The 18,415-nt window shown below is 48.1% G+C and overlaps 1 protein-coding gene across 2 annotated transcripts in view; it reads right to left on the bottom strand.

Moving 5' to 3' along the window:
* Nucleotides 1-7,250: 7,250 nt before the first annotated feature.
* DYNC1H1 (dynein cytoplasmic 1 heavy chain 1) overlaps nt 7,251-18,415 on the bottom strand; it is a 50,700-nt gene continuing 39,535 nt past the window's right edge. For both annotated transcript variants that reach the window (XM_044271692.1, XM_044271693.1), the window contains exons 61-77: nt 15,665-15,759; nt 15,068-15,242; nt 14,906-14,981; nt 13,944-14,104; nt 13,753-13,864; nt 13,571-13,631; nt 12,499-12,622; nt 12,293-12,406; nt 11,849-12,019; nt 11,073-11,290; nt 10,744-10,847; nt 9,197-9,408; nt 8,960-9,113; nt 8,474-8,616; nt 8,221-8,389; nt 7,818-7,945; nt 7,251-7,649 (exon numbers count right to left, since the gene is read on the bottom strand). In XM_044271692.1, the coding sequence (XP_044127627.1) occupies nt 7,521-7,649; nt 7,818-7,945; nt 8,221-8,389; nt 8,474-8,616; nt 8,960-9,113; nt 9,197-9,408; nt 10,744-10,847; nt 11,073-11,290; nt 11,849-12,019; nt 12,293-12,406; nt 12,499-12,622; nt 13,571-13,631; nt 13,753-13,864; nt 13,944-14,104; nt 14,906-14,981; nt 15,068-15,242; nt 15,665-15,759 (2,346 nt within the window). In that variant the 3' untranslated portion in view covers nt 7,251-7,520. The remainder of the gene's footprint in view (nt 7,650-7,817; nt 7,946-8,220; nt 8,390-8,473; nt 8,617-8,959; nt 9,114-9,196; nt 9,409-10,743; nt 10,848-11,072; nt 11,291-11,848; nt 12,020-12,292; nt 12,407-12,498; nt 12,623-13,570; nt 13,632-13,752; nt 13,865-13,943; nt 14,105-14,905; nt 14,982-15,067; nt 15,243-15,664; nt 15,760-18,415) is intronic.

Here is an 18,415-nt window from a genome sequence, read left to right as displayed (position 1 = left end):
TCTTCTGACTCTACCCCCTGCTGCGTTCCTTTATCTGTGCTTGTGGTCAGTGGCTGTCCTGTATACCTGGGCAGGCAGATATTACAGCACCACTCTAGCCCATAGGCTGGGTCTGGTATTGCAACTACAGCCCATTAAGTAGCAGACACAGCGCATGGACACGAGTGGCGCAGTTTCAGGAAGAAATCCACCATGTTTTTGTTATCTGACAGAACCCCCAATAATATCCATGGGGCGTCTGCACTCCCATTCTTGGAGGTTCTAGAAGTCAACCCCCTTCCAGTCATGGTGCAGTATGCAATAACATTCGATGGATGCACCACTCCAGTAAGTCCATATGTAAATGTCAAATGGGTGGTTATCTTCTCAGAACCCCCATTATTTGTTGTGTTCTTCCAAAAACGGCGCCCCACCTGGTCGCAGGTCATGTGTGGTATTGCAGCTCAGCTCTGTTCACTTCAGAGCAGCTCAGCTGCAGTACCAATTGCAACCAGTTGGGGGTCGCTGTTTATGGAAGAAAGAAGCCATGCTGGTCAGCCCCTTCATAGCGTCTATGGTTGGTCGTCACTTTTTATGAATTTTTCTCTCTATAATTTGAAGTTTAGACTCCTTTATGTAATGCTGTGGTTCCCCAACTGTTGCAAGACTACAACTCCCAGTATTTGGCTGTCAGGGCCTGCTGGGAGTTCTAGTTTTGCAGGAGCTGGAGAGCGACATTTATCAGTTTTCTTCTCAAACGCAGGGTTTGCAACTTTTTTTTTCACACCACTGCGTCAGAATTGTTGCACCTGCCATTTTTACGCTGCCCTCTCCACTTTAGAAAAACGGGGCATAGCGAGGGCAGGGGGTCCAGCAAATGTATCTTTATTCATGCCAGTTTTCTGGTGTGAAAGAAAACTGAAATCTACGACTGCCGTTCGTTTCAGTCTGGCGCATGGCCTGATGGAGGATGCTCCATGTCTGATGAGGCCCGCGCCTCCGGTGGCACAGGGGGAATCAAGACCGGTAAAGAAAAGGTTCCCCATAGTGTCTGATCTATTCAGCTCCTCCACATTTGTCCTCCCTAAGTATTATCACTTATGGTCAGCGCTCTCTTGTGAGATCGCGCTGATGTCTTGGAGATGATTCTGACGTGTCTTGCAGTCGGGGTGGATTTCTGTCTGACCACATCCTTGACTCGACTTTTCCTACCTCTTCCTCCCACCAGACGTGAAAGCTGTGACCGGAGAGTCCCCGCAGGATGGACGCTTCAAGCAATAAAAGTGTAAGACTTGTTCATGTTATCACGAATAGAATTCGAGGACTGCGTTGTCTGGATTAGCAGCCATTTCTATGCATCATGAATGGTAATGGGCATAGGTAACTGTTAGTCTGACTGGATCTGCTGCACGGGGATCATGCCCCGTCATATGAACTTGGGACTCCGACGGACAGATATTAGATTTGGATCTTAAAGGGATCCTGTCACCAGGAAAATCGCTGCTGAACCTTGTAGGGCTAGCCGAGATGACTGTAGTGATACCTTTCACTCGGTGATCCGTTGCTTCCTTTTGCAGAAAAAATACTTTTAATACATATGCAAATGAGTAGTTAAGTGCCTTAAAGGCGGGACCCAAGCCACTCTGTGCACCCTTGCTCCTCCTACTTCCTGTCAGCCCCTCCCTCTCCTTGATTGATAGAGCCGAGTGGGATGACTATGCATTAACCTGGAGCGGTCAGTCAAGGAGAGGCTGGCAGAGGAAACGGGAGGAGCAAGGGCGCACAGTGGCTTGGCCCCGCCCTGGGTGCACTTAACTGCTCATTAGCATATGGTTTCAGTGCAATTTTCTCCAGGATGGAGCACCGGATCGCTACGGGAAATGTATCATTCTATTCGGCTAGAGCTAGACATTGTGCCTGGTGCGGCAGTGAATTTCTTGGTGATAGTCCCACCTTAAAGGTGATTAAAAAAAAAACGTGACGCCTGTCCATGGGTTGTCTTATATTTTATTTATTTATTTTTAGCAGCTCAGCCGCATTGAAGTGAATTGGTTGGAGCTGCAGTACCACACACAACCTGTGGACCGGTGTGGCACTGTTTTCTATTTCTGTACCGCTCCTTTAGGCCAGTTTCGCCTAAGCGTATCACGAAGGTGTGTTTTCCGGCCCAGCCGCAGGTCTGCTAACCTGTGGCCAGATGTCCGTAATACAGAGGCATAAATACTCGTATGAAACCGCCCTTGAAGAGAGCGTATTTGCACTACTGTAATATGGTCACAAGACCCGATACTCCGAGGATCAAGTGAACCAAATCTGCGGTCCGCTCTCGTGCACCAGGGGAGGTTCGGGATCTGGCAGCCATATTTGACGCTATAATGCAGGGATCAGCAATCTTTGGCACTCCCAGCATGCAACATGCTCTCCTGTTTGTCTAACTCCCATAGAGGTGAATGGAGCATGCTGGGAGTTGTAGTTTAACAGCTGGAGTGCCGTAGGTTGCCGATCCCTGCTATAATGCATTGATGTACAGAGAAATGTTAATGATGTGTGCACTTTGAAGATGGGGTTGTCCCATTATAACATGTCATAGATCCTTTGCCATTAACCAATAATCCAGTGAAGTTCTGATATTTGCTTGCATAGCACCACCTGGTGTTCAAGTCTGTCTGCTGAAGGCTGGTGGTCGCACATGCTCAGTCACTCTCGGCCTAGCAACCCCCCGTTCACTGCAGGGCGGCCAATAGAAATGGTCACTGAAGAGGAGCTAATAAAACTGCAGCTGCCCTGAGTGACTGAGCATGTGTGACCACCAGCACTCAGCTCAGTAGATGGCCGTGCATGACGCTATACACTTTGCCCACCAGGTGGCACCACAACTCTTCACTAGAGAAATGGCAAAGTTTTTTTTTTTTTTATCTATACAAAAAATATGATGCAATGGTGGGACACCCCTTTAAAGGTCTAGTTGTGTTACCAGGCTAACGGAGATGGGAGCAGGATTGGTTATACAATCTGTCGTCAGTTGCAGGGGGCGGGGCCGTGACAACTTTTTGCTGTGCATTCACCTAAAATAAAATGTGACTTCAACATTTCCTTACGGCTGTAGAGGGTTTGACTCTCACGTATTTTTTTTCAGTTTTTGCCAGTAATAAAATGTCCTGTGATCATGAAAAAAAAGAAGCGGCTCCGCTAGATTCTCTTCCTTGATGCAGCCCAATGCATTTTAGAATCGGTCATGTTTTATGATCCTGTAACCCCACTGCTTCTAGAGAGGGCGGGTTCAGTGGCTGTGGCTATAATAGGGTTAAAACCGATACAAGTAAGGCTACTTTCACACTTGCGGCAAAGTGATCCGGCAATCTGTATGCAAACAGACAGCATTTGTAGATGGATCCGTCACATTTTTTTTTCTCACTTTACCCGTCTGAAGGACGGATCCGGCATTTTTTGACGCCAGATCCATCACTAATACATTTCAATGTAAATTAATGCTGGATCTGGAATTTTGGACTGGGATAATGCTGCGCTATTTTCAAAACGCCGTTTAGTGACTGAACTGTAGACATCCGGTACAGATTGCTCTCCATTCAGAATGCATGGGGATGAAACTGATCAGTTCTTTTCCCGTATAGAGCCCCTAGGACGGAACTCAATGCCGGAAAAGAAAAACGTATGTGTGAAAGTACCCTTATTGTAAGTTATGCTTTTCAGCCATGTAATGGCACTGCGCCCCTGTATGCATTGGAAAATCCTTATTTAAAGGGGCTGTGCAGTACAGGATAGGCCATCAATATCAGATTGATGGGGGTTCAGCGCTCTGCCAATAAGCTGGGAGTAGCCCTGGATGTGCACAGAGCAGCTCACCATCCACTACACAATGTGCGGTACTTCCAGTGCCGGAGCTGATTGGTGGGGGTGCAAAACTACACCTCCCAGCATGCCCTAACACCTGTAGGCTATCAAAGCATGCTGGGAGTTGTAGTTTTGCAACAGCTGGAGGGTCACCTGACCTAGGCCATAAGTATAAAAGGACCGTTTTTGCACCAGATTACAGGTGAAACTCAAAAAATTTGAATATTGTGTAAAAGTCCATTTATTTCAGTAATGCAAATTAAAAGGAATTGCAGTAATGCAGCTTAAAATTAGAATTTTCAGAAAAGGTTCCATATTCTCGGCTCAAAGTGTCGCCCTCTAGTCAGCTAATTAATCCTTACCCCCTGAGCAAAGGGGACCTGAGATTGAGACTTTGGGGTTTCATAAGCCATAAGCATCCAAATTATAACAAATAAAGGCTTGGAATCTCTCGCTCTGCCTGTAATGAGTCTCATGTGTTAGTTTCACCTTTTAAGTTGCATTACTGAAATATATGAACTTTGGTGAAACTCAAAATTAGAATATTGTACAATGTGTTCTAAGTACATACAGAAGACTTTTCGGCTTTCCTCATCTTGCGCTGCTTTCTAACTACGCGATGTAATCATTGTGCTCTGCTGACAGACATGTGACCCAAGAGCGTTGGAGCGAAAACGCTGCGGGCAATAAACCAGCAGCAATGTCAGGGCACCTTCACAGGTGGTACTTTGCTGGAGAGAATGCCAGAATCCATGTCCCTCCCACTAAAACAAGGGGGGGGTGGTGGAAGAGTCCATCTCCAGCTGCTTAACTTCCAGCTTGCACATGTGCTCTCTGAACTGAATGGAGCATGCTGGGAGTTGTAGTTATTGTGAAACTATAGGCTTAGCGTTTCCTGCAGTGTTCCTTTTAGGGCTCCATTCACACATCTGCAATTCCGTTCCTCATTTTTCCTCATATTCTATTAGTGCCAGCAATGTGCAGTCCGCAAAATGCGGAACGCACATTGCCAGTGTCCGTGTGTTGTGGATCCGTAAAACAGGATACATGCACACGGCCCGCAATATGTGGGCACCAGCTGTGTGCTCACCACATCACGGAGGCGAACCCATTCACTTGAAAGGGTCAGCAATCCAGAAGGTGTGGTGTGGAACAGAGGCACAGAACCCCATGGGAGTGCTTCCGTGGGGTTTCTCTCTTTGCCTCCACACCGCAAAAAATAGAACATTCTATTTTTTTGGGTGGTGCAGACGGATCACGGACCCATTCAAGTTGAATGGGTCTGGATCAGTCTGCGGAATCCACACAGATGTTGGCTGTGCAAATTGCAGTCCCCAATGCACGGAATGGCCAAGCAACAACTGTGTGCATGAGCCCTAAAGGGGTTGCACATCTACGTAGTGTTTTAAATAACCCCCCCTTCCTTTGCACTGCACTTAATGGGATCTATTGAGGGGAGCGTACCAACTTACTGGCGCTGTTCTGGCTCGATCAATGCACTTTGGTCCCCAGACACAAACTTCTGGTCTGGATGGGGTCATGTGACATGTCCTCAAGCAGGATGTGATCCAGCAGTGATGTGCCACTTGGACCCAGTGCACATGATCCCCCCCATCCCTGCTGGGACTGAAGTGCAGTGAAGACAGTGGTGGAGCTGGAACAGGGCAACAAGAGGCAGGGAACTCTGCTGCCAGAGGGGGGGGGGGCATAAAAAGTCGCAGACCTCATGTTTTGCAACTTTTAAAATACCATTCCTCCTAAATGTAGGCACAAGTGGTTTTTCCACACTGCCCATGCCACTTTCCTGAAAAGGGGTCAGGTCCAGTGTGCCCGCTGAGATTCTTTTGACAGTTTTCCGACACAGAAAATCTACAGCAGCTCGGCTACAGCGTTCAATCTGGGCGCAGGGAATATTGGACGTGTCCGTTTTAGTAACCACTTACATTCCCCATGTAATACTTCTGGATCATCTATTCCAGGCATGCTCAACCTGCGGCCCTCCAGCTGTTGCAAAACTACAACTCCCAGCATGCCCGAACAGCCTACAGCTCTCAGTCTAGAGCAGGGAATTGTGGGAGTTGTAGTTTTACAACAGCTGGAGGGCCGCAGGTTGAGCATGCCTGATCTATTCCTATAGCTGTATGTTATGCCATTCCTCTATTATTCCTACTAGAGGTTCACACATTAATTGCCAGTAGTCTGCAGTAAAAGGTACTGCTGTGTGTTACCAGGAGCTGGTGTCAGACTGCAGGGACCCCCCCCCCCCCAACAGGTAACACCCATCTGTACCTTTACTGCAAGCTGTTCATTCAGGAATGGCACGACAGAGCAATAAGAATAGATTCTGCAGAATTTTCAGGGGGAATGTAAGGAGTTACTAAAACATACCTGGCAGGAGAGGTGGCCGCTCCTTTTTTAAACATCGGTATACAGGTGAAACGCCAAAAATTAGAATATCGTGCAAAGTTCATTTTTTTGTTTCACCTTTAGTTAGTTAGTTAAGTCGCTTTACTAACATAAGAGAATCATTACAGGCAAAGTGAGATATTTCAAGGCTTTGTTATAATTATGGCTTACAGCTTATGAAACCCCAGTCTCAATTTTGAGGTCCCCTTGGCTCAGGGGGTATGGATTAATTAGCTGACACTTTGAGCCTAGAATATTGAACCTTTTCACAAAATTCTAATTTTAAGCTGCAATAATGCAATTCCTTTTAATTTGCATTACTGAAATAAATTGACTTTTGCACGAAATTCTAATTTGTAATTAAAGAGGACCTTTCACTAGAATAACACATCTAAACTAACTATACAGACATATAGAGCGGCGCCCAGGGACCCCCCTGCACTTACTGTTATACCTGGGCGCCGCTCCGTTCTCCCGTTATTGCCTCCGGTATCTTCATAGTTAGGCTCCACCCAGGGGAACCTGCCGGCGTCGCCTTCTCCCATGCTCTAGCGCTGGCCAATCACAGCGCTCAGCTCATAGCCTGTGAGGCTTTTTTCCTCTCTCAGGCTATGAGCTGAGCGCTGTGATTGGCCAGCGCTGCAGCATGGGAGAAGGAGGCGCCGGCAGGTTCCCCTGGGTGGAGCCTAACTATTAAGATACCGGAGGCAATAACGGGAGAACAGCGCGGCACCCAGGTAGAACAGTAAGTGCAGGGGGGTCCCCGGGCGCTGCTCTACATGTCTGTATAGTTAGTTTAGATGTTTTATTCCGGTGATAGGTCCTTTAAGTAATTTTCTCCTTCAACGGGGTTGCAAAACCACTACATATAGGATCTTTCCCCCAAACACTTATTTATCCCTGTGGGTAGTGTCTGATTGCTGTGCCCACCCTACCAGGACTGTATTTTTCAGAAATGACAATTTTTTTTGGTGTGCGTCCATCCCCGAGGCTGTTATTCAGAGGAGATCAGGTTTATGTAATGCATACTTTATTAGATTAAAACGCAGTTTACACATTAGACAAATCTAAAAGTTTCACATGCAAAACTCTTCCCACTTGTAATCCTACCTGGAAACAGTCACAAATCACCTTCCTTTCCCACCTACTTCTCAAATCTTTTCCTGCTTCATCACAATCTCCCTCCACCTCTCCATTATATCACATGCCCGGATCCCTCACGTCTGTACCCACAGAACAAATAACAAAAAAAAACAGTAACCAACGAGCTGACGATCAAGTCGTTACTCAGTGCTCAGGATCGCCACCCCTCGTTCGTAGAAGCTGTGCGGGTCTTCTTTGGTGGCGATTTCAAAATCAACTGTGAAGATCAAGTCAGCCCGAGTGAAGTTCAGGTAGACCGGCAGAGTGACCTGGAGGAGGGGGAAAAATGGTGAGTCTTCCTGTGATAGGAACAATCCCCCACCCCCATGATGTCTCATCTGTAGTGGACAGGTCGGGCAGATGTAGGATTCTCATCATTTCACCCCAAGAAGCTTTTACATTAACCAGACTATCACCCCCCTCTGCAGATCTCTCACCACGTTGGCCTTCTTCTCAGTGATGGTCAGCTTGGTCCAGCGCAGCTGTGTCAGGGCCAGCACGGTGGAGATGGCATTAGACAGGGACAGCTTGTTATTGGTACAGGTGGCTCCTTGAAGCTTCAGACCTAAAATGAATCATATTTCACATGGTTTGTGTTATATAGCTCCAGTGGCAGACAGCACAGGCTGGGAGGTGTAGTTCTGCAAAACCTGTAGGGCTGCATGCTGAGGCCTTGAGCAGAACAGTCTCACCACCAGCGCTACAGTGATCTCCAACCTGTGGCTGCTGGGTAACTACTACTCTCAGCGTGCTGGGAGCTGCAGGTAGTGATAGTTCAGATAGGAGGACGGCCATAATGAGGCCACATTCACAAGGTAAACATCAGTCTCTATTAAGCACCTGTGATTCCAAAGCTGTAGGCATCCAGCACGGCATTCTGAGAAGTGGTCACGCTCACTTCAGGACACAGTTCCTCTAGGGACCAACTGTTGGCCTGGGCCACGTACTGTCTGGTGGCAGTAATGTACGCTTCAGGGACAAACAAGCCGCCCAGCCACACGTGGAGGTTCTGCAGAAGAGAATAATCACTTGACTACATCGGCATTTATGACAAACCTGGCGACCTTCACTGTACAACATGGATCTAGCAAACCTTCAGCTCTTTGGCTCCGCTGGCAGCGGCTGCTTGCGAGATGTTCTGCAGCTGTTTGATGCGGTCGCTGAAATCTGCAACCCACTGGATGACAGTCATCCCTGCAGGGACTGTGAATCGAGACCAGCTCCGAGGCAGGATCCCTAAAAAGAAAAAGACCGTGCTGAGCTGGGTAGGTTATAGCAGGGTGGGCACAGACATAGGCAGAGACCAGGGCCAGGTTCAATCCTCCAAAGTGGAAGCTGCTTTTTGCAGCAGCTCATCACTAATGATCCTGATGGGAGGTACCTGGATCATTAGGCACAGGTTGGACCATGCTATTTTGGTGTAAGGCAGGGATGCCCAACCTGCGGCCCTCCAACTGTTGCAGAACTACAACTCCCAGCATGCCTGGACAGCCTACAGCAGAGCACGGTGGGAGGTGTAGTTTTACAACAGCTGGAGGGTCGCAGGTTGAGCAACCCTGGTGTAAGGTATCGGCCATACCTTTCACCAGCTCATTGATCAGGGTGCGCAGGTAGTTGGTCTGTTTCTTCTTTCCTTCACACACTTGGACGACGTCTGTAAGATCCTGCCGCACGTCCTGCAGTAACTTAGCGCCCATTTTTACTTCCCGCTCAAAGAATCTGAACAGAGGATCCTGGAATGAAAGTGGACGTTAGAAGCTTGTATCTACCACACAGGCAGGAGATAGCAGTCTCATCATGGCGGCTGTGCCCTCACCTTTATATTATCCACCGTACGTTTCAGGTGGTTGAGGGCTTGGGGTATGACGCTGAGCCAGTTACAGGCAGTGGTGTGCAGTGTCCTCATCCAGGCCGGGCGGCCGTCAGAGGTGGAGTCCGTCCTCTGCTTCTTCTCAGTCTCTGCGTAGGCCAAGTCATCCTCATCCTCCAGCATTTGCATTTTCAGCATTTTACTGATCATGTCAATGCCTGAACCACGGGGTAGAAACAAAACAATGCAGGGCAACGTAAAGCAACGGAAACTGAAAAGAGGCGGGAAGGAAGCACAACAAAAAAAAAAGTAAAAGAAGAAAACCCCTGATAAGGATCCATTCAGATCCTGAAAGATCCCAATCCCCATGGAATCTGACGACTGACGTTCATTTCACTTAAGGCTCATGCACACGACCGTATGCCCTCTGAGACATATGGTCCATATGTCTCGAAGCGCCAAACATCGTGCGCACAGGTTACTATGATACTGTGCGCATCGGGCTGCTGTGATATTATGAGTGTGGGACAATAGCCCCGCGGGCGGCCAGATGCGCACAGCATCATAGTAACCTGTGCGCTCCGGGACATATGGCCCGCTCACAGACCGTATGTCTCGGAGGGCATACGGTCATGTGCATGAGCCCTTACAGCTGCAAGACCCCTCAGGCTGGACACTGAAGCTTTGGTCTAGCATCTCATGGTATAAAGCTGTCCGTCCCCGAACATGGACAAAATAAACGACCCAAGTCGCCTAAAAAGCATTATTGGCATCGTGTGGGCACTCAGGTGGTACTGAAGTCCTTCTCTTGCTTCCAGACAAGAAATCAGTGTTTCCTGCAGACACCACTGGGAGGGGGGCTCCATGCATAGAGGTTTTTAAAGCTTCCATCAAGTTCAGTGGCATCACACTAAATTCCTATGCACTCGGCTCCCCCTTGTGGTGGCTGCAGGCAGCTAGCTTTAGAATATACCATATAGGAGAAGCAGGAGACAGCTGTATGGGAGAGATTTATCAATGAATTTATTTTAAGAAATATGGTGTTCAGGATAAGGGACAAAATTACAAAGCAAAAATCTCCCAATGGGGCTCTGATAATTTTGTATGACCCTGGAAGGAGGCAGCCATCCTGGACCACCCCTTTAACAACCAGATATTAGAATATAGAGTTAGGAAGAACACTTGATTAGAAATCACTTTTTGTATGCACATATGGATGTGGTAGAACAGGTAGGGAAGACCCTCCACAAAAAAAATATATAAAAAAAATTAAAAAAAAAGTAACATGTAAAATGAAGGAATGTTAGACATGGCAGGCTGATGGCTCAGAGAAACACGAGGAAAATACAAGACTGTTGAAGGATGAGAACAGACTGCAGGAGATCCGGCCGGGAAATGTGCGGTTGAGAGGAGATGGTAGAATCTCCACGCCGATCGCACACATCCCCCGGTCATGACACAAGAGGAGAACGTGACAAGGGTTAATGCTGTGGCTGAAGATGACAGAAGTTTAGTGTAGCTGGGAAGAGAGGAGAGAGTCCGGTGCACATTACCCTGTGTCGTCAGCAGAACGCACTCGGCATTGTTCGGCAGCCCCAGCCAAGATGGTGTCTGAGCGTCCGGCAGAAGCTCCACCCACTGTACAAACTCATCTCGTCTGGTAAGATTAAAGTAACGTGCACGATTAGTTAATCATGAGAAAAACACGGCCGATTTCTTCTAGAACAGCGCTAGGGTCAGGTATTGCAGCTCAGCTCCGTCGAAGTCCATAGGGCTGAGCTGCAACCCCACAGATAACCTGTGGTCTGCCAAGATTTTGTTTTCACGATACCCTACAAAAGCCTAACGACGACACACAAGGAGGAGGTGCTGCCATCAGTACCTGATGCCATCTGGCATTTGGATATCCTTGTGTCCATCCACTTTACAGGCCAATTTGAAGTCCCCATCAAAACTGGATGTAGTGAAGAGTCTGTCCAGGAAGGTGTTAAGCAGACGCTGATCAAACTCGTTATCAATGCGGCCTCCGTAAATGGACTGCGCCATGAGAGTCTTCAAAGCCGACCACGGGATCTTATCTGGGGAAATGTTCTGACGACCCTGAAAGGAGAGTCCAGTGTAATCAGCATCTCCTGGTCAGATATGGGTTGCAATGGACTCCCAAGCAAAACTTCAAAAAAAGGTTTCCCTTGCTTTTTATACTGATAACCTACCCTCTGGGGGGTCTGACACCCAGGACCTCCGCGTATCAGCCGTTTTGAGAAGGCAGCGGTGCTCCTGTAAATGTCGGTGCCTTTTTACAGCTTACCAAGCACGGCGCCGTATAGTGGATGTGCTTGGAATTGCAGGCTGAGCTGCGCCTAAGCCACGTGCAGTCAATCGCCTAGAAGGCCGTGGTGATACTGCGAGTGCTGCCGCCTTCTCGAACAGCTGATCAGCAGGGTTCCCGGGTGTCAGATCCCCACCGATCAGATACGGATGACTTATCCAGAGGATAGGTCATCAGTATAAAAATCATGGAAAACCCCTTTAAATCGCAAGCCCACCACCTGTGACTAATTCACAAGTTAACCACCAGTCGACTAATGTAAATATATGCCTCCATTCACCAACAGCAAGGATGCAGATTGATAGATCTCGCCAAATTTGGTCGCTCACCTTTGCGGTGTCATCCAGCCAGGTGTCTACAGTATCACATGCCGACCTCAGATCAGATTCCCCAAATTCATATTTCTTTGACCAACCCAGTGGAGCATAACGCAGACGTTCCTGGATGACTGCGTGGAACCAGGCCAGCAGGAAATACAGCCGGGCGCGCTCGTTTGGAGGCTAAATACAAGAGAATAGCACAGGATCAAAGTACGTTCTCAAATAGCGGACACACCGCCGATCTTCTATCCCGATGTGTAGGTGAAAAGGACGCAGTGATTGCAGCAACAGCAAAGTGGACGAGGTTTTACCAAATGCTGCAGGTGGAAATTTGGCATCAAATCTGCAACATATCAATTCTCTCTGCAGATTTTCACCCTCCCAACAGGAGTGGATGTATCCCCAGGCTCCATACAGTATAAATACGTACAGGTCCGCATCACCCGCCCCTACCTTACAGATCCTGGACACAGGGATGCTACTGAACGTCCGCAGCATGTTGGCCTTCACACCAGGAGGTGGTTCAAACACGAAGATACGACCGGCTCTCAGCAGATTCACTGGCACCTGGATCAGAACACACGATATACAGTTACTCAGGAAATAACAGGATCTATACACCAGTGTAACGCAGGAAGACATCTTTTCTGCCACATCACCTTTGGATTAATTTCCATGGTTAGGAAAAGTCGGAAGGAAGAATGAGGCTGCAGGGAATGAAGTTTCTTCTCCAGCTGCATGAGCCAAGCAGGAGCCAAGTGCACGTTCTTCAGCATCACCCACCTGTAGGGAGGAAGCGACGGGACTATAGATCACGTGGCAGATCATTAGTCAGACATGAATGGTCTAGGCCAGGGATGCCCAACCTGAGGTTCTCCAGCTTGCAAAAGTACAACTCCTAGCATGCCTGGACAGCCTACAGCAAGGCATGGTGGGAGTTGTTGTTTTACAACAGTTGAAGGGCTGCAGGTTGGGCATTCCTGGTCTAGGCAATGGATCAGCAACCTTCAACCAGCTGCTGTGAAGCTACAACTCCCAGAATGCACACTCAGCTATTCTTCTAACTCCCGTAGTAAAAGGGAGGACTCTGGGAGTTGTAGTTTCAAGCTGGGGGGTAGCTGTTCCTTGGTCTAGGCCAGGGATCAGCAACCTGCGGCTCTCCAGCTGTTGTGAAACTACAATTCCCAGCATGCTCCATTCATTTCTATGAGAGTTCTTAGAAGAGCAGAGCAAGTATGCATACTGGGAGTTGTAGTTTCACAACAGCTGGAGAGCCGGAGGTTGCCTACCCCTGGTCTAGGCCATCAGTATGAGACTAACCTAGGGGACCCCTAGCACTACAGTGTTCCAGTGAGTGCAATGCACAACGCTATATATACACACACAGTATGGCTTTGTCTGGTACTGCAGCTCAGCCCCAGTCACTGCTGGGGTCCGACACCCACTGATCCAGAGAATGAAGGGGCCCCTGTGCTGATTGGCTGCTGGGTCCGATTCACGCGGATTGCAGCAGCTGCAGATCCTACACGGCCGTGTTGGTCGGGGGTGCCACCGTGCATGGAAAACTTGGAAGGGGACACAACACTAAATAGTCACTCAGAATGTGAGGGGGTCCAAGAAGCCAGAAACCCACTAATCATAATGATGGTTATCCTAGCTTTATGCCATGACTTTATAAGATGGGAATACCCCTTTTAAATCAAGAATGCGATAAATCTGGCATTTCCTTACCTTCCAGACCTCACTGCGGTATTAATGGCCTTTTCTGCTTGATTAAAACCTTCAGCAGAACCTGGAATTGTAAATGTTCAGGATTTAGCCCTTAAAACAAAAAAACAAAAACTCCCCAAAACCCCACAAGAGGGGCCCCAAATCTCTCAGAAAAGAGAGACCTAACCAGAACCAGTACAAACCTATGGCAATGGATGTGATCTGAGTGGACTGTTCAGCTGCCAGATCCTCGGCGCGGCCGCTGGCATCAAACCCAGGGACGGAGCACATCAGGACTGGAGTGTTTGGTTTAACCTACAGAGAATGGAAAACCCATGAAGTCTGAACATGTATAAACCCTGGGGTGTACACTGCACAGGTCCAGCAGCGTTACCTCCGTGTCCACAATGTGTGCCAGGTCCAGGGGCTGGTCGATGACAGACATGAAGGAGTCCCCAAGAATGGTGGAGACAAAGATGTGGGCCATGGCCAGCAGACGGTCAGGACGGAAGGCCTGGATCAGGAGCAGGCGATGCACGGCTTGACCGATTGGTGCTACAAAGAAACCACATTAAAATAGGTTGATATTTTAGAAGCGGTCATGTCTCCCAATATAGAAACTCCCTAGATCAGGCATGGCCAACCTGCGGCTCTCCAGCTGTTGTAAAACTACAACTCCCACCATGCCCTACTGTAGGCTGATAGCTGTAGACTGTCTGGGCATGATGGGAGTTGTAGTTTTGCAACAGCTGGAGGGCCTCAGGTTGCCCATCCCTGCCCTAGATGCTGCAGACTCTGCATTTACAACCAGTGGACTCCATATAATGAGAAATTATGAAAATTTCCAATATTCTTTCACTAATTAAACCCCTTTCCTCAGGATGGGTCATCAATATCAGATCGACGGGGGTGCCGGATGTCAGCTGTAGGAGGAGACATCGCACACAGTGCGCACGTGCCGTCTCCCTTCCGGTCCGCTCCTGCCGTCTATGGCAAAGACCAATGGCCGGCAGCAGCAGACAGGAAGACACATGCACTGCTGAGGTGGGCTGCAATCTGGCAGCAGTGGCTGTGCTTGCACACTATAGGAAAAGCATCAGCCTGGACCGTGGGGCTCCTGTCCCCAGCCACCTTGCATCTGCGCTGCAGCGATGGCCATAACCTTTGGATACAAGCCATGTATACCGTGATTATACGGACAATCACAATACATTAGTAAGTGCCTGGTAATACCTTTCTCTATAGGATAAATGCCATTGGCTGTAGTGAGACAACCTCTTTAAATAAGCTTTAGTTACAAGAGGTGCCACCCCCCCTTTAATTTGACATCTACACTGTTCTCCCAGCACTACGTACTTGCAGGCTTATCTTCATTCCATATGTACGGGACGGTCTGTTCAGGAGAACTGCTTTCCAGCCAAATGCAGAATTGCTGCAAAGAGAGACACAGTTCATGGAGATCTGCATCCACGGCGCCACGCGCACCATCACCTTTAACATACAGGAAAGGACACTTACATCATCAGCTGCAACCTTGGCCACGACATCCCTGAAGGCGGGCAGGTTAGCGAGTCTCATCACGGCCTCCACCTGCTCTTCTGACAGACCGTTCATCTTGGGTACTGAAGAACCACCAAGGACAATCTCTTTGCCTCTGAGGAAGTGCTGGAACTCATGATCATAGGTCGGCTCCCTGCAATACAGACGGAACAGGGAGGTCAATGAAGCAGTGGGGACAGATCCGGCAACATGAGAAGGACCCAGAGCGCCTCCCAGAACTACCACACAACATGCAGCCCATGATGTTCCTGGAACGAGGGACAAGATCTCAATGTCCTGCATTGTCTTTCATCACTGGTGTAATATAGCCGTGCTGACGGTATAAACCCCTGACCTACAGTACACACTGGTTCTCCATAACTTCAATCAGATAAGATGCTCCCATAGCAGTGGGATGGCTTTCTGGGTGCCTTGCACTGGATCACTGAAAAACAGGTCCCCCAACCAATTTGCATGTCACCTGTCACATTTACTAAGGAATTATGGACGAAATTAAAGGGGGCGATGAGGTCACGTATGCCCTAATGAAGTTCAAAAGGGAAATGCAAATCTTACCCAATAGTTCCCTTCAGTTTAATCCTGGCCAGCAGCATGGCGAAGGTTATGTGATCTTGATGCAGCATTCCTCGAGCCACCCGGTTAAAAGCCACCTGCAAAAAAAAGCATTTTAATGTCCTATACAAAAGATACAGAGTATGACCACCCCCTTCCCACCATGACACCCAGGGGATACAACCAAATTTGAGCTCTAATAGTTAAAAGGTATAGGAGAAATTATGCGATTGGAGCACAACGGTTTTGTCAGTTTGGCAGCCCGCAAAACAAGGATGATGTCCATGTGACTTCCATTCTTTTGCGGACCCGTCGACTTCAATGCGTTTGTGGTACGCATTTTGTGGCCCAGCATAGGACATGTTCTATCATTTTACGGAAAGCACATGGATAACATCAGTGTCCAGTCCTTTTGTTTTTGCAGACCCATAGAAATGATAGTTACACTTACCGGTAATTGGATTTACCAGAGCCCATGACAGCACCATAGAGATGGATCCGCCCCCACAACTGGACAGAAAGCCCCAGAGCAATTAGTGTTGATTTCAGAGTAGATCAGTAGGAGCCATACAAAATAGAATTCCTATAACCGCATTCTTCCTTTTTCGCTTGAAAGACAAAATTCTCAACAACCATAAGCACCAGGGAGGGAATTAGAGGGGTGCTGTCATGGGTTCTGAAAAATCCAATTACCGGTAAGTGTAATTATCATTTTTCCCCTTCACCCATGACAGCACCATAGAGAGATTGAATACCAGAGATAAACACCCCTCGGGAGGGACGTGCTTAAAAAGTAATCTTACGCTATGAAGACCCCAAAAGCTAAACAAGAGGTCCAAACTAAACAAGTGGGAACAATAAAAATCCTAACCTAGGAATTTCAACATTATACCTTAAACCCAGGATAATCTTATAAAATAAATCTTATGGGTTTCTCATCAAGTGTTAACATAAATAACAGATTAAACAGAACATCTTCGAGAAGTACTTGACGCAGAATGATCAAACTGACGATGATTGCTGAACACCGATTCCTTTGGTGCAGATTATATTCAGAGACGTTTCTTCCTGCCTCACCAAAAGTTCCCCAGGAGAGGCCCTTCCGAGGCACGCCACCTGCACTGTTGAATCTTCAGGGAGCGCGTAGCGGGGAACTCACCCGACATGCTCCCCACCCAGTTATCCAAGATCCACAGGAGGACCAGAAGAACTTCAGATGCCAAAATGTCCAAATTTTCTCGCAAATCTGGCATCCATGATGGAACCCCACCGTGGCATCAATCCCTTATCTGGAGCAGCTCACGGATCTGCTGCAAGAGGTCCAAAGAGCCCCCTGAACCCTTCAGACCTCCTAGGGTCCCCACCGCCGGAAAATACTACACGAAGAACCTCAGCAAACAAACAGCCGACCCTCCAGGGACTCCCTGGGAAGTTCTAGATCGGCGGCAAGTATTCATAGGGTTTTGCTGGTGAGCCATACCTCCTGTAGGCCATCCAGACTAAATGGACCAGCCCATCTTCTTAGTTCCAACCAGGAGCCATATTGGGCTTTGTTGGTAAGCCATATGTCCTGTAGGCCGTCCAAACAAAATGGTCCAGCCCATATCTTCACTCCCAACTAGGAGACTTATAGGGCTCTAAACCATCTGGTCCAGCCCATCTCATTCTCCACTAGGAACATTAGAGGGCATCGTTGGTGTACTATGCTTATTGTAGATTAAACTACAAATTGTCAATCAGGCATAGCCACAGAACCAGTTCTCCATGCAGGCATAGCCATCAAGGTAGACCACCACCAAGACATGGTTGCCTATCAGGCACAGCTGGTCACAGACACCCGCTCAGAGCCAGATACCGTCATCCAGATACTGTTGCAAGAACTGCCAGTTAGACCGAAGCTGCCAACCATGCAGACACGGCCCATGCAAAGTAAGAATCTGAACAAAGTCCAGCAGCAGAATCAGCGAGCTACAATGCAAAGCTGGAGGAGCAGTCATCCCAGGCAAGCATAACATAGCAGCAATCAGCTCCATAGGAACATGAGGCCATAAAAATAGTCACCCTGCCACAAAGACTGACTTTTTTTTTTATTACCACAGGCTCAAGGCAGCCATCATTTTTTAGGCATGGAACCAAAAGGGGTAACCAGCCAGCCTGCTAGACAGACTCAAAAGGCAGTCAGCCGACCAGGCATGGACACACAGGCATACAAGCCAAGCATGCACAGGGCATCGGAATTCAATGAAACCAACATAAGATCAAAAGGCATTCAGCCTGAAGCCAATAGGAAACCAACCAAGCCCCAAACCTATTAGGCCTCCCCCCCTCAAAAGCCACGAGGCATTCAACCAGGCCCTGAAGCCTGACAAATATTCAAACCTATCAATCATGCTAAAGGCACCAGATTCATATTAACAACACAAATATTCGCTGTATAACCTAAGTTCATAAGGCCCCTTTCACGCGAGCGAGTTTTCCGCGAAGGTGCAATGCGCGACGTGAACGCATAGCACCTGCACTGAATCCTGACCCATTCATTTCAATGGGTCTGTGTACATGAGCGTTTATTTTTTTTTCACGCATCAGTTCTGCGTTGCATGAAAAACACAGCATGTTTTATATTGTGCGTTTTTCACGCAGCCTTGGCTCCGTAGAAGTGAATGGGGCTTCAGTGAAAAACGCATTGCATCCGGAAGCCAGTGTGGATGCGATGCATTTTTCACTGATGGTTGCTAAGAGATGTTGTTTGTAAAC

Source organism: Bufo gargarizans, chromosome 11 (assembly GCF_014858855.1).
Source record: "Bufo gargarizans isolate SCDJY-AF-19 chromosome 11, ASM1485885v1, whole genome shotgun sequence".
Classification (NCBI taxonomy): Eukaryota; Metazoa; Chordata; class Amphibia; order Anura; family Bufonidae; genus Bufo; species Bufo gargarizans.
This window is presented reverse-complemented; position numbering and strand designations above follow the sequence as displayed.